The 21,798-nt window shown below is 46.0% G+C and overlaps 1 protein-coding gene across 1 annotated transcript in view; it reads left to right on the plus strand.

Annotated features, from left to right (window-relative positions):
• Positions 1-21,798, plus strand: part of pcdh15b (protocadherin-related 15b) — a 1,024,406-nt gene that overhangs the window by 991,396 nt on the left and 11,212 nt on the right. Inside the window, 3 exon segments of the mRNA XM_055647246.1 lie at positions 16,539-16,560; positions 16,689-16,739; positions 16,898-16,971. Coding sequence (XP_055503221.1) covers positions 16,539-16,560; positions 16,689-16,739; positions 16,898-16,971 — 147 coding nt within the window.

Here is a 21,798-nt window from a genome sequence, read left to right on the forward strand (position 1 = left end):
TCCCACACATTTGCATCCACTCCCTACACAATGGGGGCAATTTGCAGAGGCCAGTTAACATCCAAACCTACATGTAGAGTCATAGAGTTGTACAGTGCGGTAACAGGCCCTTTGGCCCAATTTGTCCACCACACCGACCAGCATGTCCCACCTTCCACCCCTTACACTGCATGGGCAATTTGTCACCCACCCCTTACACTGTATGGGCAATTTGTCATCCACCCCTTACACTGCATGGGCAATTTGTCATCCACCCCTTACACTGCATGGGCAATGAACAGATGGGCACCCAGTAAACCATTAACAAATGGGCAACTGGGAAACCAGCACATCTTTGGGATGTGGGAGAATACCGGAGCACCCGGGGGGAGCCCACGTGGTCACAGGGGGAACATGCAAACTCCACACAGACAGCATCCGAGGTCAGGATTGAACCCAGGTCTCTGGCGCAGTGAGACAGCAGCTCTACCAGCTACGCCACCCTCATGTTTTACCAAATAAGGAACAACTGTGTCTTGAGTCGAATTACAGTAATGTCTTCCATTAAAATCGAAATTTTAATATCTGGTACAAAAATTCCTATAAAATCCACAGCAGCCTGAATGTTTATCAGGCACAACGACAAGAACCTCACTTTGAAAAGGAGTGCTGAATATTGGATGGCATATAGATTTCGCAATTCATGATCGGCACATAGATTTAAGTGTAGTTTAGAGATGCAGCACAGAAACAGGCCCTTCGGCCCACCATGTCCACACTGACCATCCATCCCCGCAAACTAACACTACCCTACACGCACTAGGGACGATTTGACATTCATGCCAAGCCAATTAACCCACAAACCTGTACGTCTTTGGAGTGTGGGAGGAAACCGAAGATCTCGGAGAAAACCCACGTGGTCACGGGGAGAACATACAAACTCCGTACAGACAGCACCCATTGTCGGGATTGAACCCGGGTCTCTGGCCCTTTAAGACAACAACTCTACTGCTGCGCCACCGTGCCGCCCAGGGAATCTTCAGGGAATGGAGGGATATGGATTGCGTGCCGATAGAGAAGATTATTTTAATTAGGGATCATGTTCGGCATGGACATGGTGGGTCAAAGCGCCTGTTCCTATGCTGTTCTATGTTCTATATAATTAAATATATTTTCTAAAATAATGGATCACCGCTTATAGAAACATAGAAATTAGGTGCAGGAGTAGGCCATTCGGCCCTTCGAGCCTGCACCGCCATTCAATATGATCATAGCTGATCATCCAACTCAGTATCCCGTACCTGCCTTCTCTCCATACCCTCTGATCCCCTTAGCCACAAGGGCCACATCTAACTCCCTCTTAAATATAGCCAATGAACTGGCCTCGACTACCCTCTGTGGCAGAGAGTTCCAGAGATTCACCACTCTCTGTGTGAAAAAAGTTCTTCTCATCTCAGTTTTAAAGGATTTCCCCCTTATCCTTAAGCTGTGACCCCTTGTCCTGGACTTCCCCAACATCGGGAGCAATCTTCCTGCATCTAGCCTGTCCAACCCCTTAAGAATTTTGTAAGTTTCTATAAGATCCCCTCTCAGTCTCCTAAATTCTAGAGAGTATAAACCAAGTCTATCCAGTCTTTCTTCATAAGACAGTCCTGACATCCCAGGAATCAGTCTGGTGAACCTTCTCTGCACTCCCTCTATGGCAAGAATGTCCTTCCTCAGATTTGGAAACCAAAACTGTACGCAATACTCCAGGTGTGGTCTCACCAAGACCCTGTACAACTGCAGTAGAACCTCCCTGCTCCTATACTTCAAATTTGCAATGAAAGCTAACATACCATTCGCTTTCTTCACTGCCTGCTGTACCTGCATGCCTACTTTCAATGACTGATGTACCATGACACCCAGGTCGTGCTGCATCTCCCCTTTTCCTAGTCAGCGACCATTTAGATAATAGTCTGCTTTCCTGTTTTATAGCCAACTCTGGGTTAATTTAAACTCCTGGAGCAGGGTGTAGGAAGAATTAACATCACTAGACTCTCACACTGGCCTAACGCCACATTGCAGCAGGCCAAAAACGTTTTATCTTCACTGACTTTCAAGTCAGCCAAGGCTCCTGCTGTTGGATGGCCTAATTTTTTTTTTAATCAGTCGCACGGCAAGGATTTAATTGGCATTATGAATATTTTTATTCATGGACATGGAAGGCACAGATGGGGATTGAACCTGTCAACAACACCACGACATCCTGAAGAGTGGATTCCTGCTCAACAAGTGGAGGAATGTTACCCTTGTCAATACGGCGCCTTTACCTCCTTCACCCCTAGAGTATTAGTTTGTAAATTATAGGAGCAGAGTTAGGCCATTCGGCCCATTGAGTCTACTCCGCCATTCAATCATGGCTGATCTATCTTTCCCTCTCAACCCCATTCTCCTGCCTTTTTCCTATTACCTTTTACACCCGTGCTAATCAAGAACCAGTCAATCTCTGCTTTAAAAATACCCAATGATTTGCCCCCCACAGCCGTCAGTGTCAATGAATTCCACAGATTCACCGCCCTCTGGCTAAAAGGTCCGTCCTTTAATCCTGAGGCTGTGCCCTCTGGTCACAGACTCTCTGATAGTTCTGCAGTAGGCTCTCACCTCTTTGATGATGACTGATTCCCTCCAGTCCTCCCCATCTTCTCCGGACCCTCTCATTCGATCTCCCAATGGAGCCGCTACCTCACAGTGCCGGAAGACACAGGTTCGATCCCGACCTCGGGTGCTGTCTCTACGGAGTTTGCACGTTTTTCCACGTGACCGCGTAGGTTTCCTCCCACATCACAAAGACGTGCGGGTTTGTACGTTAATTGGCCTCTGTCTAAAATACTCATTCTACAATTGCCCCTAGTTTGCAAGGAGTGGATGCGAAAGTGGGATAACGCAGATCTAGCGTGAACGGGTGATCGATGGTAGGTGTGGACTTGGTTGGCCAAACAGCCTGTTTCCATGCTGCATCTACAAACAATAAAAAAAACAACCTCCAGGCTACATCTCTACAATCACCAGCTATTGTATCCTCTATTGGTTTAGTTTAGTTTAGAGATGCAGCACGGAAACTAGCACTTCGGCCCAACGAGTCCAAGCCGACCAGCGATCCCCGCACATTAACACTGGGGACAATTTACAATTATACCAAGCCAATTAACCTACCAACCTTTACATCTTTGGAGTGTGGGAGGAAACCGGAGATCCTGGAGAAAACCCACACAGGTCACATAAGTCATAAGGTCATAAGTGATAGGATTGGTGATTCGGCCAATCAAATCTACTCCACCATTCAATCACGGCTGATCAATCTCTCCATCCTCACCCGATTTTGCCTTCTCCCCGTAACCTCTGACATCTGTACTAATCACGAATCTACTTCAGCCTTAAAAATATCCATTGACTTGGCCTCCACAGCGTTCTGTGGCAAAGAATTTCACAGATTTACCACCCTCTGACTAAATTCCTCCTTAACTCCTCCCTAAAAGAATGTCCTTTAATTCTGAGGCGGTGACTCTCACTATTAGAAACACCCTCTCCACATCCACTCTATCCAAGCTTTCACTATTCTTTAAGTTTCAATGAAGTACCCATCTCATTCTTCTAAATTCTAGTGAGTACAGGCCCAGTGCCGTCAAAGGCTCATCATGGGTTAATCTACTCATTCCTGGGTCATGGGGAGAAGGTACAGGCTGCAGCCATAGTCAATACAATACAATACAATACAATACAATACCATTTATTTGTCATTTGAACCTCACATGAGGTTCAAACGAAATTTGGTTTCTGCAGCCATACATGAAAAGAACCAAGACACACACCAACACAATTTACACAAACATCCATCACAGTGAATCTCCTCCTCACGGTGATGGAAGGCAAAGTCTCTCCCCAGCTCTCCATTCTTCTCCCGATGTCAAAGTCAAAGCCCCCGGCGGGCGCTAGCAAGTCCGCGGCCATTTAAAGCCGCGCCGGGCGATGTAAGGCCCCGCTCCAGGTCACTTTCAACCCCACAATTCGGGCGGGAGAAGTCGCCGTTGCCGGTGCCCCGCAAAGCAGTCTCCCACCGGGGACCCGCGAGCTCCCGGTGTCACCATCCACCGAAGTTGGGTCGCTCCGCGCGCCACCGCAGCTCTCCACGCTCCAAACTCTCCACGCTCCAAACTCTCCACGCTCCGAAGCTGGCCAGCTCCACGATCGTCCCGGGTCGCGGGTGCCACTGTCCTGTCATTTTGTTTGGAAAGAGGATAATTCAGCACCCCTTTTCAAAGTGAGATTCTCATCATTATCTCCTCAACATCGGAGCATCTTGTACCTTTTTCTCTCCGGTGGAGGAACCCACCTTCCCATTTCAGTACAGGTCCACCATCGGTTTTGCAACAACTGGTGGTCTGGCACCTCCTATAATCTGGACAAAATTACAAGAGCACACTTGAAATCCCCCCCGGAAGTACCCCCGAAAATGTGGCGCCTAGGCCGGGTGAGGCGGCCGATCTCGACCTCATCGGGACTTCCGCGGCTGATCGGCGGGACGAATCTGCCCCCTCCCTGCGGCCCGGCCAGATCCGGCAGATACGTTCCCATTGCCGACTTTCAAGGCCGACTTTGCGGGCCGGTATCTAGGCCCCTCGGCGGACTAGGCGGGCCATTCGACTCCTCTCGGAGGCCATGAACTCTGTTGGTCTGGCAAAATCGATTACCTCTGGAACCAAGGGTACCGGAAAATCAATAATCAAGATAGTTGGTCAATGTGGACTTTGTGGGCCGAAGAGCCTGTTTCTCTGCTGGTGTCTTTCAATCAATACATGTAGGGGAATCTGCACCCACTTCTATAAAAGTATATAAATGTTGATGTTGGCACATTTCAGAGTTTAAATCCTGCACCTAATGAATAGTCAGCAGGAAGATAGACACAAAAGGCTGAACTTAGCGGATCAGGCAGTATCTCTAGGGAGAAGGAATGGGTGACGCCTTGGGTCGAGAAACCTCCTTCAGTCTGAAGAAGGGCCTCGACGGGAAACGTCAGGCTGAAGAAGGGTCTCACCCCGAAACGTCACCTATTCCTTTTCTCCAGAGATGCTGCCTGGCCAGCTGAGTTACTCCAGTATTTTGTGTCTATATTTGGCGTAAAACAGCAACTGCAGTTCCCTTCCTACGCAAATGGTTAAAGGCGGATGAGCATTTCAGTCCCAATCTGACTAAAAATGACACACACGACTCATATCACAGCTCATATCTCTCTCCAGAACTGATCACTGAAATTTGTTAATCTTCCATTCTAATTTTGAGATTTTAATATGACCTCATTCAGTTCATCTATCAAATGATTCTTGTGCAGATTTCAAAGAAGGCAAATTCAATGCTAGCATTTATATTAAGAGGACTGGAATACACACGCTGAGGCTCTATAAGGTGCTGGTCAGGCCGCATTTGGAGTTCTGTGAGCAAATTTGGGCCCCATATCTGAGGAAGGATGAGCTGGCTCCGGATAGGGTCCAGAGGAGGTTTACAAGAATGATCACAGGAATGAGTGGGTTAGCATATGATGCGCGTTTCACAGCACTGGGCTTGCAGTCGCTGGAGTTTAGAAGGTTGAGGGGGGACCTCATTGAAACTTGCAGAATAATGAAAGGCATAGATAGAGTGGATGTGGGAAGGATGTTTCTGCTGGTGGGAAAGTCTAGGACCAGAGGTCGTATCCTCAGAATTAAAGTGTGCTCTTTTACAAAGCAGGTGAGGAGGAACCTCTTTAGTCAGAGGGTAGTTAATCTGTGCAACTCATTGCCACTGAGGCTGTGGAGGCCAAGTCGGTGGATATTTCATTGGCAGAAATAGACAAATTCTTGATTAGAACGGGTGTCAAAGATTATGGGGAAATGGCAGGAAAATAGGATTAGGAGGCAGAGATCAGCCATGATTGAATGGCGGAGTGGACTTGATGGGCAAAATTGTCTAATTCAACTCGTATAACTCGTGAATCTTGCTTGACTATCACAGAAGGATCTTTAGTTACCCCGCATTATTCCCTCAAAGCTGACATAACGCACAAAGTTACAGAATAGATGATATGATGATGATTAAAAGCAAATGTCATTCATTAATACGTATTTCCATATTGCTGAGTTAAGCAGGCCCTTTCAAATGTTAATTCATTGCTGCCTCACATTGATAGATTAATTCAGCGTAATCACCTTGATGTAAATATCATACCAGGGGTAACATTGTCTTCAGAAGTGTTTTATGCTATTACCTGTTTCCGTGAAATTAGAAGTGTTCAGCCTTAATTCTCAGAGGATCTGCAGAATACAAATTGCAAAATAAATTCTTAAAAAAAAAAAAATCCCTTTCATCACTGCTTTGTGAAGACTCATATTTTTAAAACACTTCCAACATAATGAAATGTCCCAGCGGGATAAAATTTGACAAGATATGACATGGAGCACAGGCAGCGATTTCAGGGCAGCCAACTAAAAGCTTGATGAAATTGGTGTGACTTTGGAGAGCATCTATATGAAAGAAGTTTTCGGGAAGGAATTCTTGACCATTGGAACTCAGGAACAGCTTCTTCCCCTCTGTTATCAGGCTTCTGAACGGTCCTTCCACAAGTCAGAGTACTGTCCGATTCACCTCTACCCCATTGTGGACACTTGACTTTGACAATGGAACCGATGCGCTGTAATGCTGAGAACTATATTCTGCACTCTTCCACTGCTGTGGAATTCTCTGCCTCAGAGGACGGTGGAGGCCGGTTCTCTGGATACTTTCAAGAGAGGGCTAGATAATGCTCTTAAAGATAGCGGAGTCAGGGGATATGGGGAGAAGGCCAGAACGGGGTACTGATTGGGGATGATCAGCCATGATCACATTGAATGGTGGTGCTGGCTTGAGGGGCGGAATGGCCTACTCCTGCACCCATTGTCTATTGTCTATTGTCTACTCCTTTGGTCTACCTACTGTACCTGAGTTTGACGACAGCAATTTAGGTATAGTCTTATCAGATCTGATTTGATAGATTGCAAAACAAAGCTTTTCACGGTACTTCGGGGACACGTGACAGTCCCCCGTCTCAACTCCAGCGAGTACAGGCCCAGAGCCTTTGAATTCTCGTCATGCATTCACCCAATCATCCCCGGGATTGTTCTCATTAACCACCGCTGGGCCCCTCTCCAATGCCAGCACATCCTTCCTCAGATACGGAATCCTTCAGCCCACTGAGTCCACGCCGACCATCGATCACCTGTTCACACTAGTTCTGCGTTGTCCCACTTTCTCATCCACCCCCCTACAACACTCGGGACAATTGACAGAGGGCCTATTAACCTGCAAAGCTGCACTTCAGGGCAGGAGGGATGAAGTAGCAACATAAGAAGCATCACAATTTACTCAGCTTACACCGATTAGATGAAACATAGAAAGTAAGGGCAGAAGCAGGCCATTCAGCCCTTCGAGTCAGCACCGCCTTTCAATATGATCATGGCTGATCATCCAAAATCAGTACCCCTTCCCTGCTTTCTCCCCATATCCCTCGATTCCGTTAGCCCCACGAGCTCTATCCAACTCTCTCTTGAAAACATCCAATGAATTGGCCTCCACTGCCTTCTGTGGCAGAGAATTCCACAGATTCACAACTCTCTGGGTGAAAAAGATTTCCCTCAACACTCATGTTTCTGAGAGAATAACAAAAAAATGATTAATGTAAATGAGTGTTTGATGTACCTCTCCCCCCTCTTCCCCTCTCTCTCCATCTCTCTTTCTCCCTCTCACTCTCCATCTCTGTCCTTCTCCCTCTCTCTTTCTCTTTCGCCTCTCCCTCTCTCTCTCTCTCTCTCTCTTTTTCTCTCTTTTTCTCTTTCTCTTCTCCCCCCCCTCTCTTTCTCTCTCTTCTCTCTCTCTCTCTCTCCCTCTCTCTCTCACTCTCTCTCCCTCCCTCTCTCCCTCTCTCTTTCTCTCTCTTTCTGAGTCTGTCTCTTTTCTCTCCCTCTCTCCCACGGCTTCTCCTCTGTCTCTGTCACTCTCTCTCTCTGTCTCTCACTCTCTCTCTCTCTCTCTCTCTCGTTCTCTCTCTCTCTCTCTCCCCCCCCCCACATCCTCTCTCTCCCTCTCTCTCTCACTTTAAAAGACCACTGATGGTTTGGTTTGGATGAAGGCCACTGCATTGCCTGAGGGTTGGTGAAGGTACAAAGTTGAAATACATTAATTGGAGTTACCTCAAGCTTTGCTGTGGAAAGTCTTCTCTCTACTTTGGGGATTTCCATCTCAGTCAATGAACAGCTGTTAATAATGATTAATAATTATTCATCTAATTTTCCGTAGCTCAGCTGCTCATAATTTTCAACTCTTTTAAAGCTGAGTAACTGGATGTCTCAATTATTTATGAAAAAATCCAGATATAACCAATTCAGTAATTCAGAGACTTTCATATAGGTCAAATATTTCATGCTGGGTAAATTACATTAAAAGCCAGAATAATTTCCCAGTTTTCATTAATCACATAGGCAAATTGGACATATGCATTCATAGTTACTATATTATAGTGTTAAACACGTTCAACTTTAGCTGTTTTGCCCCGATGTAGTCTCTCCTTGTGTCAAACAGCTTTTAATAAAGCAACATTAACATATTAGACTTCACACTGGCACAGTCTTTTTCTTGCATATGGCGTGCACAGCCTAAAGTTGTAGGACAACTTGTTCTATTGGATCTTATTTGATTGTGCACGGCAGGTCGATTGCATTAGTCGAAACAGGGTAAACCACGTGAAGGTTGCAGTCTCCCACCCCACCGGCACAGTGGTGCAGCTGGTAGAGGCACTGCCAGTGACCCAGTTCCGATCCTGACCTCGGGTGCTGTCTGTGCGGGGTTTGCACGTTCTCCCAGTGAGCGTGTGGGTTTCGTCTGGTTTGCTCCCACATCCCAAAGACGTGTGTGTTTATAGGTGAATTGGCCCTAAAGTGGATGCAAAATTGCCCCTAAAGTGGATGCAAAAGTTGGATAACATAGAGCTGGTGTGAACTGATGATCGTTGGTCATCACAGACTCGATGGGCCGAAGGGCCTGTATGCAGGCTTCATCTCCAAACCTCAAAACTATTCCACCTCTACTGTTCTCATAGTCATATCTTCATAACAACGTCAATTTTGACCACTTCTATCTTTGTTTCGTGAAGCAAGCCTTTGAAACCATTGTGCTGATGATAAGTGGAAGCATCAGATATTGGTCGGATTGTTTAGTTGGATTGTTGTCATGTGTACCGAGGCACAGTGAAAAAGCTTTGTTTCGCATCAAGAGTAAAGACACTCAAGAGCAAAGATCCTATAGCGAGCAAGATAGATCACACGACGAAAAAGACGTAGTACGGTCATGGGCAGATTCATGGGTAATTTTCGGCCCCATTTCCGTAACCGGCTTCCGTCTCCGCACCAAAGATCCCATAGCGGAGCAAAGATAACTAGTGCGGAGACGGAAGCCGGTTACGGAAACATCTCGTAAAAATAAAAGTTCTTTGGTAAAAATCTGCTCCTCATTTTCAGAATTATAATTTATTAACACAAACTGTTCCCCCGCAACGTTGATTTCATTGTGAGTCGGGTCGGGTTACTGAAATGGGTGAAAAAAAGGGCCACGTTCCGCTCCGTTGCGTACTACACGTCAGCCCATTGCATTTAGAAGGAGCGGCGTATCTTGCTCCGCTATAGAATCTTTGGTCAAGAGTATTTTATTGCCATATGTACTGGAACGGAACAATGAAATTCTTACTTGCAGCAACACGACAGAATATGTAAAGTCTGAAGAATGTCACGCATTCCTCCTCTCCAGAGATGCTGCTGTCCTGCTGAATTACTCCAGCATTTTGTGTCTATCTTGAGTATGTAAAAACAGTATCCAATTAAACAAGCCAGACTCAATTGCAATGGGTAGAACAGAGAAAAAGATACAGGAGTACAGGATATAGTCAAGAGTCAAGAGTGTTTCATTGTCATGTGTTTCATTGTCTTACTTGCTCCAGCACAACAGAATATGTGAATATATAGACACAGTACATAACAAGGGAAGAGGGGAAAAAAATGAAAAAGTTCAATAAATAACAAATATAGTGCAATAATAATATAGTCTTTTGCAGTTCAGAGTTCAGAGCTTATTCGTTGTTGCATTTGATAGCCTGATGGTTTTTGGGAAGCTGTTCCTGAACCTGAACGACACAGTTTTTCAGGCTCCTGTACTTTCTTCCTAGAGTTATCAGCATTGTAACTATAGTTCTCAACATTGTAGTGCAACAGTTGCAGAAGCAAAGCCGAATGTCCGCAATAGGGTGGAGGACAATCGGACAGTGCCCAAGCATCTGGAAATACCGTTCAGATGCCTGATAATAGAGGGGAAGAAGTTGTTCTTGAGTCTGGTGGTGCGCGTTTTCAAGCTTCTATGTTTCCTGCCCGACGGTAGAGAAGAGAAGAAGGTGAACCTATGATGAGCGTTTTTGTCGGCACTGGGCCTGTACTCGCTGGAGTTTAGAAGAATGAGGGGGGACCTCATTGAAACATGCAGCATAGTGAAAGGCTTGGATAGAGGGGATGTGGAGAGGATGTTTCCACTAGTGGGAGAGTCTAGGACTAGAGGTACAACCTCAGAATTAAAGGACGGTCTTTTTAGGAAGGAGATGAGGGGAAATTCCTTTAGTCAGAAGGTGGTGAATCTGTGGAATTCTTTGCCACAGAAGTCTGTAGAGGCATCAGTGGATATGTCTAAGGCAGAGATATAGAGTCTTGAGTAGGACAGGTGTCAGAGGTTATGGGGAGAAGGCAGGAGAATGGGGTTAGGAGGGAGAGATAGATCAGCCATGATTGAATGGCGAAGACTTGATGGGCCGAATGGCCTAATTCTGCTCCAATCACAAAATTATGAGCTTAAGAAGGAATGACCAGAATGGGACAAGTTTTCCATTATATTGGCTGCTTTTCCAAGGCAATGTGAAATGTAGATGGTAGACACAAAATGTTGGAGTAACTCAGCGGGTGAGGCAGCATCTATGGAGAGAAAGAATGGGCGACATTTCGGGTCGAGACCCTTCTTCAGACTGATGTCAGAGGAGGAGGCGTGACAAAGATAGAATGTAGGCAGAAAGAGTAAGACTAGCGGGAGAACTGGGAAGGGGATGGATAGAGAAAGCAAGGGTTATCTGAAGTTAGAGAAGTCAGTGTTCATACTGCTGGGGTGTAAACTACCTAAGTGAAATATGAGGTGCTGCTCCACCAATTTTCTCTCTGACAATGGAGGAGGTCCAGGACAGAAAGATCAGATTGGGAATGGGAAGGGGAGTTGAAGTGCTGAGCCACCGGGTGATCAGATGGGTTAAGACAGGCTGAGCTGAGGCATTAGCGAAACGATCGCCGAGCCTGCGCTTGATCTCGCCGATGGAATCAATTGTGTCTGTGATGGAACAGCATCGGGAGATCAGAGTGGGAATGAACTGGGCAATTCAATGTGTGTGATAGACCAGGCAGGCCATCGATCATCTGTCCATGCCAGTTGTATCTTATCCCCAATTTCTCATCTACTCCCTACGCAAGTGTGGCAATTTACTGAGGTCTTTGTGATGTGATGTGGGTGGAAACTGGAACACCCGGTGGAAACTCACGCGGTCACAGGGAAAACGTGCGAACTCCACAGAGACGCCACATTACGATGCGATAGGACTATTTGTCCCAGGAGGAAAAATTGGTCTTCCAACAGTCAAAAAACACAAGATACATGAAACATGAAATTAAAGTGCAAAGTCCAGGATTAGGGATGTGCAAAGATTGGGGAGGAGGGAGGAGAGTCAGACTCCCTGACGACAGAAGGGGGAGGAGTTGTACAGTTTGATAGCCACATTGGAGAAAGGATCTCCTGTGGCGTTCTGTACTGCATCTTGGTGGAACCAGTCTGTTGCTGAAGGTCCTTCTCTCATTCCTTCTCTCCAGAGATGCTGACGGTCCCGATGAGTTACCCCAGCATGTTGTGTCTATCTTCTGTTGCTGAGGTTGCTCCTCAGGTTGACCAGTGTGTCATGGACGGGGTGAGCTGTATTGTCCAAGATGCTCCGCAGTTTGAGGAGCATCCTCCCCTCCAAGATCACCTCCAGTGAATCCAGCTCCACCCCCAGGATGGAGCCAGCCTTCCCGATGAGTTTGTTAATCCTGTTGGCATCCATGGCCTTCGCCCTGCTGCCCTAGTACACGGCAGCGAAGAGGATGGCACTGGCCACTACCTATTGGTAGAACATCTGCAGCATCTTACTGCAGATTTTGAAGGAGTGGAGCCTCCTCAGAAAGTACAGCCGGCTCTGTCCCTTCTTGTACAGGGCCTCGGCATTCCAGGACCAGCCCAATTTACTGTCCAGGTACACTCCAAGGTATTGTTACTCCTTGGTAAACTGCACATCCACACCATTGATGGAGACATGGTACAGGGGCGTTCCTCTCCTCCTAAAGTCGACCACTAGCTCCTTAGTCTTGTCGGCGTTGAGCTGCAGGTTATTCAGCCCACACCACTCAACAAAGTCGTTGAGTACACCTCTGTAATCAGCTTCTCTGATGCAGCCCACCATTGCTGAGTCATCTGAAAACTTCTGCAGGTGGAAGGAGACCGAGTTGTATCGGAAGTCCGAGGTCAGGATCGAACCCGGGTCTCTGGCGCCGTGAGGCAGCGGATCAACCAGGAAGTTGAACTTCCATTTGAGAAGCTCGATACCATGCGGCAGAAAGCAGGCTGGTCGATCCAGACCCATTCACCGCATTAAAATATGAATTCCCTCTCCCACTCAGTTGCCCACAGTCAACATAATGCTGTCCGCAGTCAACAAAATGCTGGACAGGCATTCACAAAGGCTCCTCCAACAGCACGTCCCAAAGTCATGACCTCTACCACTAACGAGTGTAAAGGCGCATGGGAACACCGCCTGTCCAAATCCGAGTCGCACACCATCCCCATTTACATAGAAATATACCACCGCTCCTCATTGTGACTGGGTCCAAATCCTAAGAGTCCTAGCAATATCATACACACTGGGGACAATTTATAATGTTTTACATAAACACTTCAGCCAATTCACATAAACAAACTGTACGTCTTTGGAGTGTGAGCACCCGGGGAAAACCCATGCAGGTTACAAGGGAGAACGTGCACACTCCGTAGTACAGACAGCACCCGTAGTCAGGATTGAACCGGGTCTCTGGTGCCGTAAGGCAGCAACTATACTGCTACGCCACCTGTTTTGTAATCAAACCATTACAAAGTATTAGGTCAACCACAAAGCATTTATTAAAAACTATGCAGAGAAAATAATACACACTGTTGCACTCGTTGCATTGTCTTGCAGACCGCCGAGCTAAGGGACGAGCAGGCCTTTATCACTAAATGCATTCCTTACTCAAATCCCGGACTGGATTACGGTGGTGGAATGTGTATCATGCATAACATATGTGGTGAAGGCTATATTGACAGAGATTAATATGGTTGATCTACACAGCCCTACCACCCTATTATGTTTTATGTTAAAAACATTCTATGAACAAAAATTGTGATCGTTTTAATGGCTGTATCAAAATTTATTGAAGCATCTCTTCATAATCAAATGATATACCATCTTAAATGTTCTTAGTTCATATATTATTCCCAATGTGGTTCGCAGCATGGCTGCTTCTTATTGCTGTACTGCAGATAAATCTAATCCTCTTTCCACCTCTTTTCATCTCTACTGATTTGATTTGTAAACCATTTGTTCTAACTTCAAATCTGTTCTTTGGAGCCCTCTAAAATAATGGTACTCACCTCTCTGTGCCCTCACAATCACACAATGCCGCTCTTCAAGCTTTCAAAACTCGATTTATCGTTAAATCTCTGAATCCCAATTTACCGTACATTCTCCTCTACATATTTCAACCCTGCTCAACCAGGGTTACAAAGGTTCATCACGGAAACCAAACAAGAGCGTCCTTCCTAGTTTTTCCATTGTCCCATGAAGGACAGCACACTGGTGCAACGGTAGGGTTGCTGCCCTACAGCGCCAGAGACCCGGGTTCAATCCTGACTACGGGTGCTGTCTGAATGGAGTTTGTACGTTCTCCCCGTGACCTGCGTGGGTTTTCTCTGGGTGCTCCGGTTTCCTCTCACACTCCAAAGACGTACAGGTTTCTAGGCTAATTGGCTGGGTGAAATCGTAAATTGTCCCTGGTGTGTGTAGTATAGTGTTGGAGTGCTGAGATCGCTGGTCGGCACGGATCTGGTGGGCCGATGGGCCTCTTTCTGCACTGTATCTCTAATCTAAACTAAACGAACCTACTATAAATTAGCCACTCTAAATCTTGACCCTAAATCAGTTCTCCCCTCCAGAACCACACTTATCAGCAGCTAAATTCCTGGTAACCTGGTAGGAAAATCTTTTGCAAAGCACTGAATGGTATCAGTAGAAAACAATGTTCCCAATGTTGGGGGAGTCCATGAACCAGAGGCCACAGTCCAAGAATATAGGGGAGGCCATGTAAAATTGACATGAGAAAAAAACGTTTTCTCCCAGAGTTGGGAATTTGTTGAATTCTCTGCCACAGAGGGCAATAGAAGCCAATTCACTGGATGAATTTAAAAGAGTTAGATAGATATCAAGGGGTATGGGGAGAAGGCATTGTGGATTGTGGATGATCAGCCGTGATCTCGATGAATGGCGGTGCAGGCTCGAAGGACCAAATGGCCTCCTCCTGCACCTATTTTCTATGTTTCTAACTGCAGATGCTGGTTCAAACCGAAGATAGACACAAAACGCTGGAGTAACTAACTGAGAAGGGTCTCGACCCGAAACGTCACCCATCCCTTCTCTCCAGAGATGCTGCCAGAGTTCCGCTGAGTTACTCCAGCATTTTGTGTCTACCTACTGAATAATATCGTTATTTGAGCTGTGCGTTGTTTTGTTTTTTTCTTAACAGGGAAGGGTTAAAGTCTGATTGACTGATTGATCATCAGAGTGCAGCCATTAAAATGTCCTTAATGCCTCAAGCATTGGTTAGCATAATAAAATAGTCTGCATTAGCCTTTCAAACAAATTAAGTGCATCACTGTTTGAGATGCCCGATGTAAGATAATATTAAGTAGCCTTTTTGTAAACCTCAAATTATCCTCCTTGATAAATCTACATATTAATTCCTCATTCTTTCACATCAGAGGACAATTGAAATAATTTAGTTTTGATCATCGTTTGCTTGCATTGAATTAGAATTTTTAGCCTTTGCAGATAATTTCATTCACAATTATCATCAATCATCATATCCCTTCCAATGCACCCAAATGTTTGCTTTGAATTATTAGGCATGGTATTATTATTTTGAGGTGGGGGGGGGGGGGGGTCCTTTTAAATGTAAATTACAGTAGCAGATTAGAGATTGCAATTTAAATCAGGGTGATGTATAATATCCTGAGATGTTCCTCTGCATTTCCCTCGTTGATAATATCACATTTAACAGCATCCGCTATTCACAAAATTGCAATACGTCATGTGTGATTATTTTGAAAAAGCACTTAGGAATATTACTCTTCAAATTCAGGACACTTCACTCTCCATTTAGATTAAGTGCTTCCACAAGAATTGTCTAAATCACGCCTCATTTGTGTTTATTTGCAGTGGTTACCTAAGTAACTATTCATTCAGAGCTGTAGTACTTTGCTGGATAGAAACTTGCATATTTCCAAAAATATACAGTGATGTACAGCATTCCCTGTCATGCAACATTCCCTGTCATGCCCGTGCAACATTCCCTGTCATGCAAATGCAGTGCAGGACTAACAAGCGAGTCTGAAGAATGTTCCCCCGACCCAATACGTCACCCATCCATGTTCTGCAGAGATGCTGCCTGACCCGCTGAGTTACTCCAGATATAACATATGCAATAAAATAACATAAAGTGCTGCAGTAACACAGGGGTTCAGTCAGCATCTCGGGGGGCGGGGGGGGAGGGTAAAACATGGATAGGTGACGTTTCTGGTCCAGAACTCTTTTTCAGACTGTCTCTATCTCATATGCAATATTGAAATATTTCTTATCTAGAATGAAAGCACAAGTGATTAGGTTCACAACTGCAACCTATAATCTGTGATGTTTAATGTAAAAAGTTATGAGGAAACAACTCCAGCACAGGGCGCGGCGGTAGAGTTGCTGCCTTGCAGCGCCGGAGACCCGGGTTCGATCTGTAGGGAGCTGTCTGTAGGGAGTTTGTACGTTCTCTACGTGACCTGCATGGGTTTTCTCCGAGTTCTCCGGTTTCCTCCCACACTCCAAAGGCGTACAGGATTTGTAGGTTAATTGGCTTGGTGTCATTGTAAATTGTCCCTGGAGTGTGTGAGGCATAGTGTTAGTGTGCGGGGATCGCTGGTCGGTGCGGGCTCGGTGGGCCGAAGGGCCTGTTTCCGCGCTGCATCTCGAAACTAAAATTATTACCTTCATAATGGCTACCGATTAAAACGTTGATCGCATCTTAAAAATGTTCCTTGTTTCTAATTCTTTCCAGGAGAGGATATGGACAACAAGAGGTAAGTCTTCTTTGTGTACTTCCTCCTACTTTACGTTTAAAACTCTTTGAAATAAATTGCTCTTTTATCTCTTTTACTACCTCCTGCTTTCTTTTTTTTTGTCTTTTCCTGTCACCATTCTTTTCCAGCAACAACAATTACTGAGGCCCTCACTTCTCAGACCTGAGGTAAAATAATCTGTCCCTAATTAGTCATGGTCTTCGTACGACCTTTATATATATATATATATGTACCTATATTCTGAACGTCTACTTTTCAATTATCTGACTTGATTGGGGCATTAATTCAACGGCACGTGAACACAAAACACTCATTATGTTGCTTGTTTGAATGGCAGGAGCTCTCAATGGAATCTGGCATCGACCCTGGCCAGGACTACTATGCACAAGACTACTACAATTATGAGCCCGGGTAAGCACTTTTGGTGAAGTTCTTCAAAATCGCTAGCGGTACATCAAATTTATCTCCACATAAATCTGTCACATGTAATCGCAGAAGTGGAACGGTTGGTTGTATTACAGTGAGTCGTGGAGTTCAAAAGGCTTTTGGATAGGCACGTGGAAGTGCAGGGAATGGAAGGCTAAGGTTTGTGTAGGAAAGAACTGCAGGTGCTGGTTTAAACCGAAGATAGACATAGATTGTGGGCAGTTGGCAGGTGCTATAGACCTGCACGGGAAGGTAAACGCTCCCGCCTCCATGAGTCTCGGGCAGGTGGGGCTCATCAGCCTGGGAAGGCAGTCCATCTAGGAGAGGGAAAACTCTGATTTAAAATCTCCACTGCCTTGTGGCCATATCCAGTCATGGAAAAGGCTCCTGGAGTAAACATCATGAAGATCTGGAGTCGGAGCCCCTAAGGAAGTTCGTCGTTGTCTACAACCTCGCTCTGGCAGCTCCTGCGATGGCGCTGGTGCCAAACTGTAGCGGCCCTGCTGTTCCTTTGGATCGATCAGCGACGTGGAGAGGGGGGACGTGCTGCATGGTCAACAGCCTGTCCTCCATATGACATCGCCCAGGCTTGCATCTGACCACACATCACCTGCAAACTAGGATGCATCACCCATGCTGGAGTAACTCAGCGGGACAGGCAGCAACTCTGGAGAGGAGGCATGGGTGATGTTTCGGGTCGCAGTCACGGTGGCGCAGCGGTGGAGTTGCTGCCTTACAGCGAATGCAGTGCCAGAGACCCGGGTTCGATTCCGACTACGGGTGCTGTCTGTGTGGAGTTTGCACGTTCTCCCCGTGACCTGCGTGGGTTTTCTCCGAGATCTTCGGTTTCCTCCCACATTCTAAAGAAGTGCAGGTTTGTAGGTTCATTGGCTTGGTAAATGTAAGAATTGTCCCTCGTGGGATAGTGTTCATGTGCAGGGATCGCTGGTCGGCACAGACCCGGTGGGCCAAAGGGCCTGTGTCCGTGCTGTATTTCTTAAAAAATAAAAAATAAACGTTAATTTAAAAAAGAGATCCTTCTTCAGTAAATGGTTCATGTGGAGGCAGATGAGATGATTTTAACTTGGCATCATGGTCAGCACAAATGTTGTGGGCCAAAGGGCACATTCCTGCGCTGCCCTGTTCTATCGCTATTTCCTTCTGACAGACAAAGGGGTCATTTTGGTCCATTGAGCCTATGGTCTCTCAGAATAACCTGTTGACTCTCCCTGCAGCCTGGTCTCCTCGTGTTCCCATCCCAATTCCATCACCCCCACACACTAGGAACACCAATAAATCTACTAACCTGCACATCTTCTGGAATATATGGAAGAAACCGAAGCACCCAGCGGGAGCACCAACTCCACACAGAGGGCAGGACTGAACTATAGATGCTGGTTTACACCAAAGATAGGCACAATGTGCTGGAGTAACTCAGCGGGTCAGGCAGTGAGATGCTTCCTGACCCGCTGAGTTACTCCAGCACATTGTACCTATCTTTGGTGTAAACCAGCATCTGCAGTTCCTTTTACACATTTGGTTTCCTCTACTGCGAAATCTCCTCAAGGTATTCCTACTTTGAAGAAGTTCTCCTCATCTCTCTGGTCTGAAGAAGCGTCTCGACTCGAAACGTCACCTATTCCTTTTCTCCAGAGATGCTGCCTGACCCGCTGAGCTACTCCAGCTTGTTGTGACTATCTTCAGAGGTCAGCACTGCTCCAGTTAAAAATATTGCATGCTTCCTGAGAAGTATGCAATTTTTTAACTGTTCCAATATGCAATAAAATATTGCTTACCATTCAGAAAGCATGCAATATCTTTTTCTCCATCCTTGTTTGTATTATATTCACATCAGGCTCGTGTTCAAAGGCAGCGCAGCAGTAGAGTGGCTGCCTTCCAGCACCAGGAACCCGAGTAACTCAACGGGTCAGGCAGCATCTCACTGTCTGCCCCGGGTTTGATCCCGACTAAGGGTGTTTGTCTGTACGTGGTTTGCACGTTCTCCCTATGACCTACATGGGTTTTCTCCGAGACCTTCGGTTTCCTCCCACACTCTAATAGCCCTGTCCCACAGTGCAAGTTCATTCCAAGAGCTCTCCCGAGTTTAAAAAAATCAAACTCGTGGTAAGCACGGAGAATGAACGTAACGGGTACGTCGGAGCTCAGGGACCTCTCTTAGCGCTAACGGCAAGTACTCGGGAAGACTCGCTAAAGGCAGGTAAGCACGGGAAGACTCGTGAAGATTTTTCAACATGATGAAAAATGTCCACGAGAGCCCCGAGTAGCGACGAGTGGCCATTATCGTAAATCTCCGAGTTCGAATCAGGGCAAACTTGGGAGAACTCTTGGAATGAACTCGTACCGTGGGACAGGGCTTTAAGGATGTACAGGTATGTAGATTAATTGGCTTGGTATAAATGTAAAATTGTCCCTAGTGTGTGCAGGGCAGTGTTAATGTGCAGGGATCGCTGGTCGGCGTGGATTCGGTGGATCGAAGGGCCTGTTTCCGCGCTGTATCTCTAAACTAAACTAAACGCAGCCAGCACCTTTTACAAATATTACCAGCCTTTAAATTTCAATTCACATTAACTTTCACCTTAATGGAAGCTAGCCTGCAGTTGAAATTTGTAGCAAAATAAAGAATGGAGCAAAGGTGAAAATTAATTATACCACACTGAATAATGAGCTAATCATAGCTTAGCGATAGCGTTGCTGATTGATATATGGAAGCAATTTTACTAAAGTTTCACAATTATCCCGTCACAAATAGAATTGTCACATGACCAAGAGATAAAATGTTACCCTAACCTTCAAGAGACTTCATTTTTAAGTTTGCTCAGGTTAGTTTAGTTTAGCTTAGTTTAGAGGTACAGTGCGTTAACAGACCCTTCGGCCCACCGAGTCCGCACCGACCAGCGATCCCTGCACACTAACACTATTCTACACACACTAGCGACAATTTACATTTATGCCAAGCCAATTAACCTGCAAACCGGTACATCTTTAGAGTGTGGGAGGAAACCGAAGATCTCGGAGAAAACCCACACAGGTCACGGGGAGAACGTACAAACTCCGTACAGTCAAGCACTTGTAGTCGGGATCGAACCCGGGTCTCCAGCGCTGTAAGGCAGCAACTCTCCCGCTGCGACACCCTGCCGCCCTTTAATCTTTTCTTTCATTCTTTCATCTTAATTCTTCACGTGTCGTATTCAATGATGGTAGCTTCAGTTAGTACAATACGTGACAGCCTCCTGCACGTAGGCTCAGTTCTACCCTGAATTATATATATTGTGAGAAAGCTGGGATCAATATCCTTATATCCAGGCAATCTTGTAAATCCTTAGCATTTTAGCTTCATTCCCAATCGAGAATTGCCTGCATTTTACCACCCGACGTATGCCTCGGAGTTGATTCGATCTAAATCGTGCTCACCTACACTATCTTACATTCATCAGTTTGGATTATAGCATCATTTTCAGGACCAGCATTTCTGTACAACCAAGCAAACAAAAGAACAAACCATATCTCATTGTTAGACGATAACTTCAAAACTAGCAAAGGCTTATTAATGTCGAAACAAGGAAGTGCAGATGCAGGTTCATAAAAACAAATGACACAGAGTGTTGGAGCAACTCAGTGGGTCAGGCAGCATCCCTGGAGATCATGGATGGGTGACATTTCGGATTGTGATCAAGAGGGAGTTAGATTTAGCTCTTGGGGCTAACGGAATCAAGGGATACGGGGAAAAAGCAGGAACGGGGTACTGATTTTGTATGATCATATTGAATGGCGGTGCTGATTCGAAGGGCCGAATGGTCTACTCCTGCACCTATTTTCTATGTTTATATCATTCTTCTTCGGACTGATTGCAGGGAGTTGGGGGCGGGGAGGAAGCTGGAGGAGAGGAGGGGGCAGGACAAAGTGTGATGGGTACAAAGTGAATTCAGAGGGGGGTTGATAGGCAGATGGCTGGGAAAATGCCAGGGATTAAAAACACAGAAAGGTGTGAGACAAAAGGATTGTCATTGCGATATCAGAGGAAAGAATATAGGTGGGAGGGGAGAAATAGTTGTAAGTCCAGGTGTGGCCCAGGAGATGGAACGGGGTGAGAAAGGGGGGGGGGGGTGTGTGGGGAGAAAGGGGGGGGGGGGGGGGCACTGGTTGTTAGAGGTTACCTAAAATTGGATAGTTCAATGTTCATACCATGGGATTGTGAAATACTCAAGTGGAATTTGAGGTGTTGTTCCTTCAGTTTACGTGTGGCCTCACTCTGGCAAAGAGGAGGCCCAGGACAGAAAGGTTTGAAGAAGGGTCTCGACCCGAAACGTCACCCATTCCTTCTCTCCGGAGGTGCTGCCTGTCCCGCTGAGTTACTCCAGCATTTTGTATCTATCTTCGATTTAAACCAGCATCAGCAGTTCTTTCCTTCACATTTGGTTTGGTTCAAGTTCGTTTAGTTTAGTCTTGTTTCGTTTAGTGATACAGCATGGAAACAAGAAGATAAAACACAAAATGCTGGGCTAACTCAGCGGGTCAGGCAGCTTCAATAGGTGACGTTTCGGGTTGAGGCCCTTCTTCAGAAAAAAGGGTGAAACAAGCCATTTGGCCCACCATGTCCACACCGACCATCGATCACCCGTTCACACTAATTCTACGCGATCCCATTTTCTCATCCACTCCGGACACATCGGGGGCATTTTTACAGAGGGCCAATTAACCTGCAAAACTGAATAGCTGTGAAGCTGTGTGGAATTTAGCAGCAGAGTGTGAAATAGTAGCATTCCTCACCATTTGAAGCTGGCCCTAAATTTC

This window comes from Leucoraja erinacea, chromosome 15 (genome assembly GCF_028641065.1).
Source record: "Leucoraja erinacea ecotype New England chromosome 15, Leri_hhj_1, whole genome shotgun sequence".
In the NCBI taxonomy this organism is placed as follows: domain Eukaryota; kingdom Metazoa; phylum Chordata; class Chondrichthyes; order Rajiformes; family Rajidae; genus Leucoraja; species Leucoraja erinaceus.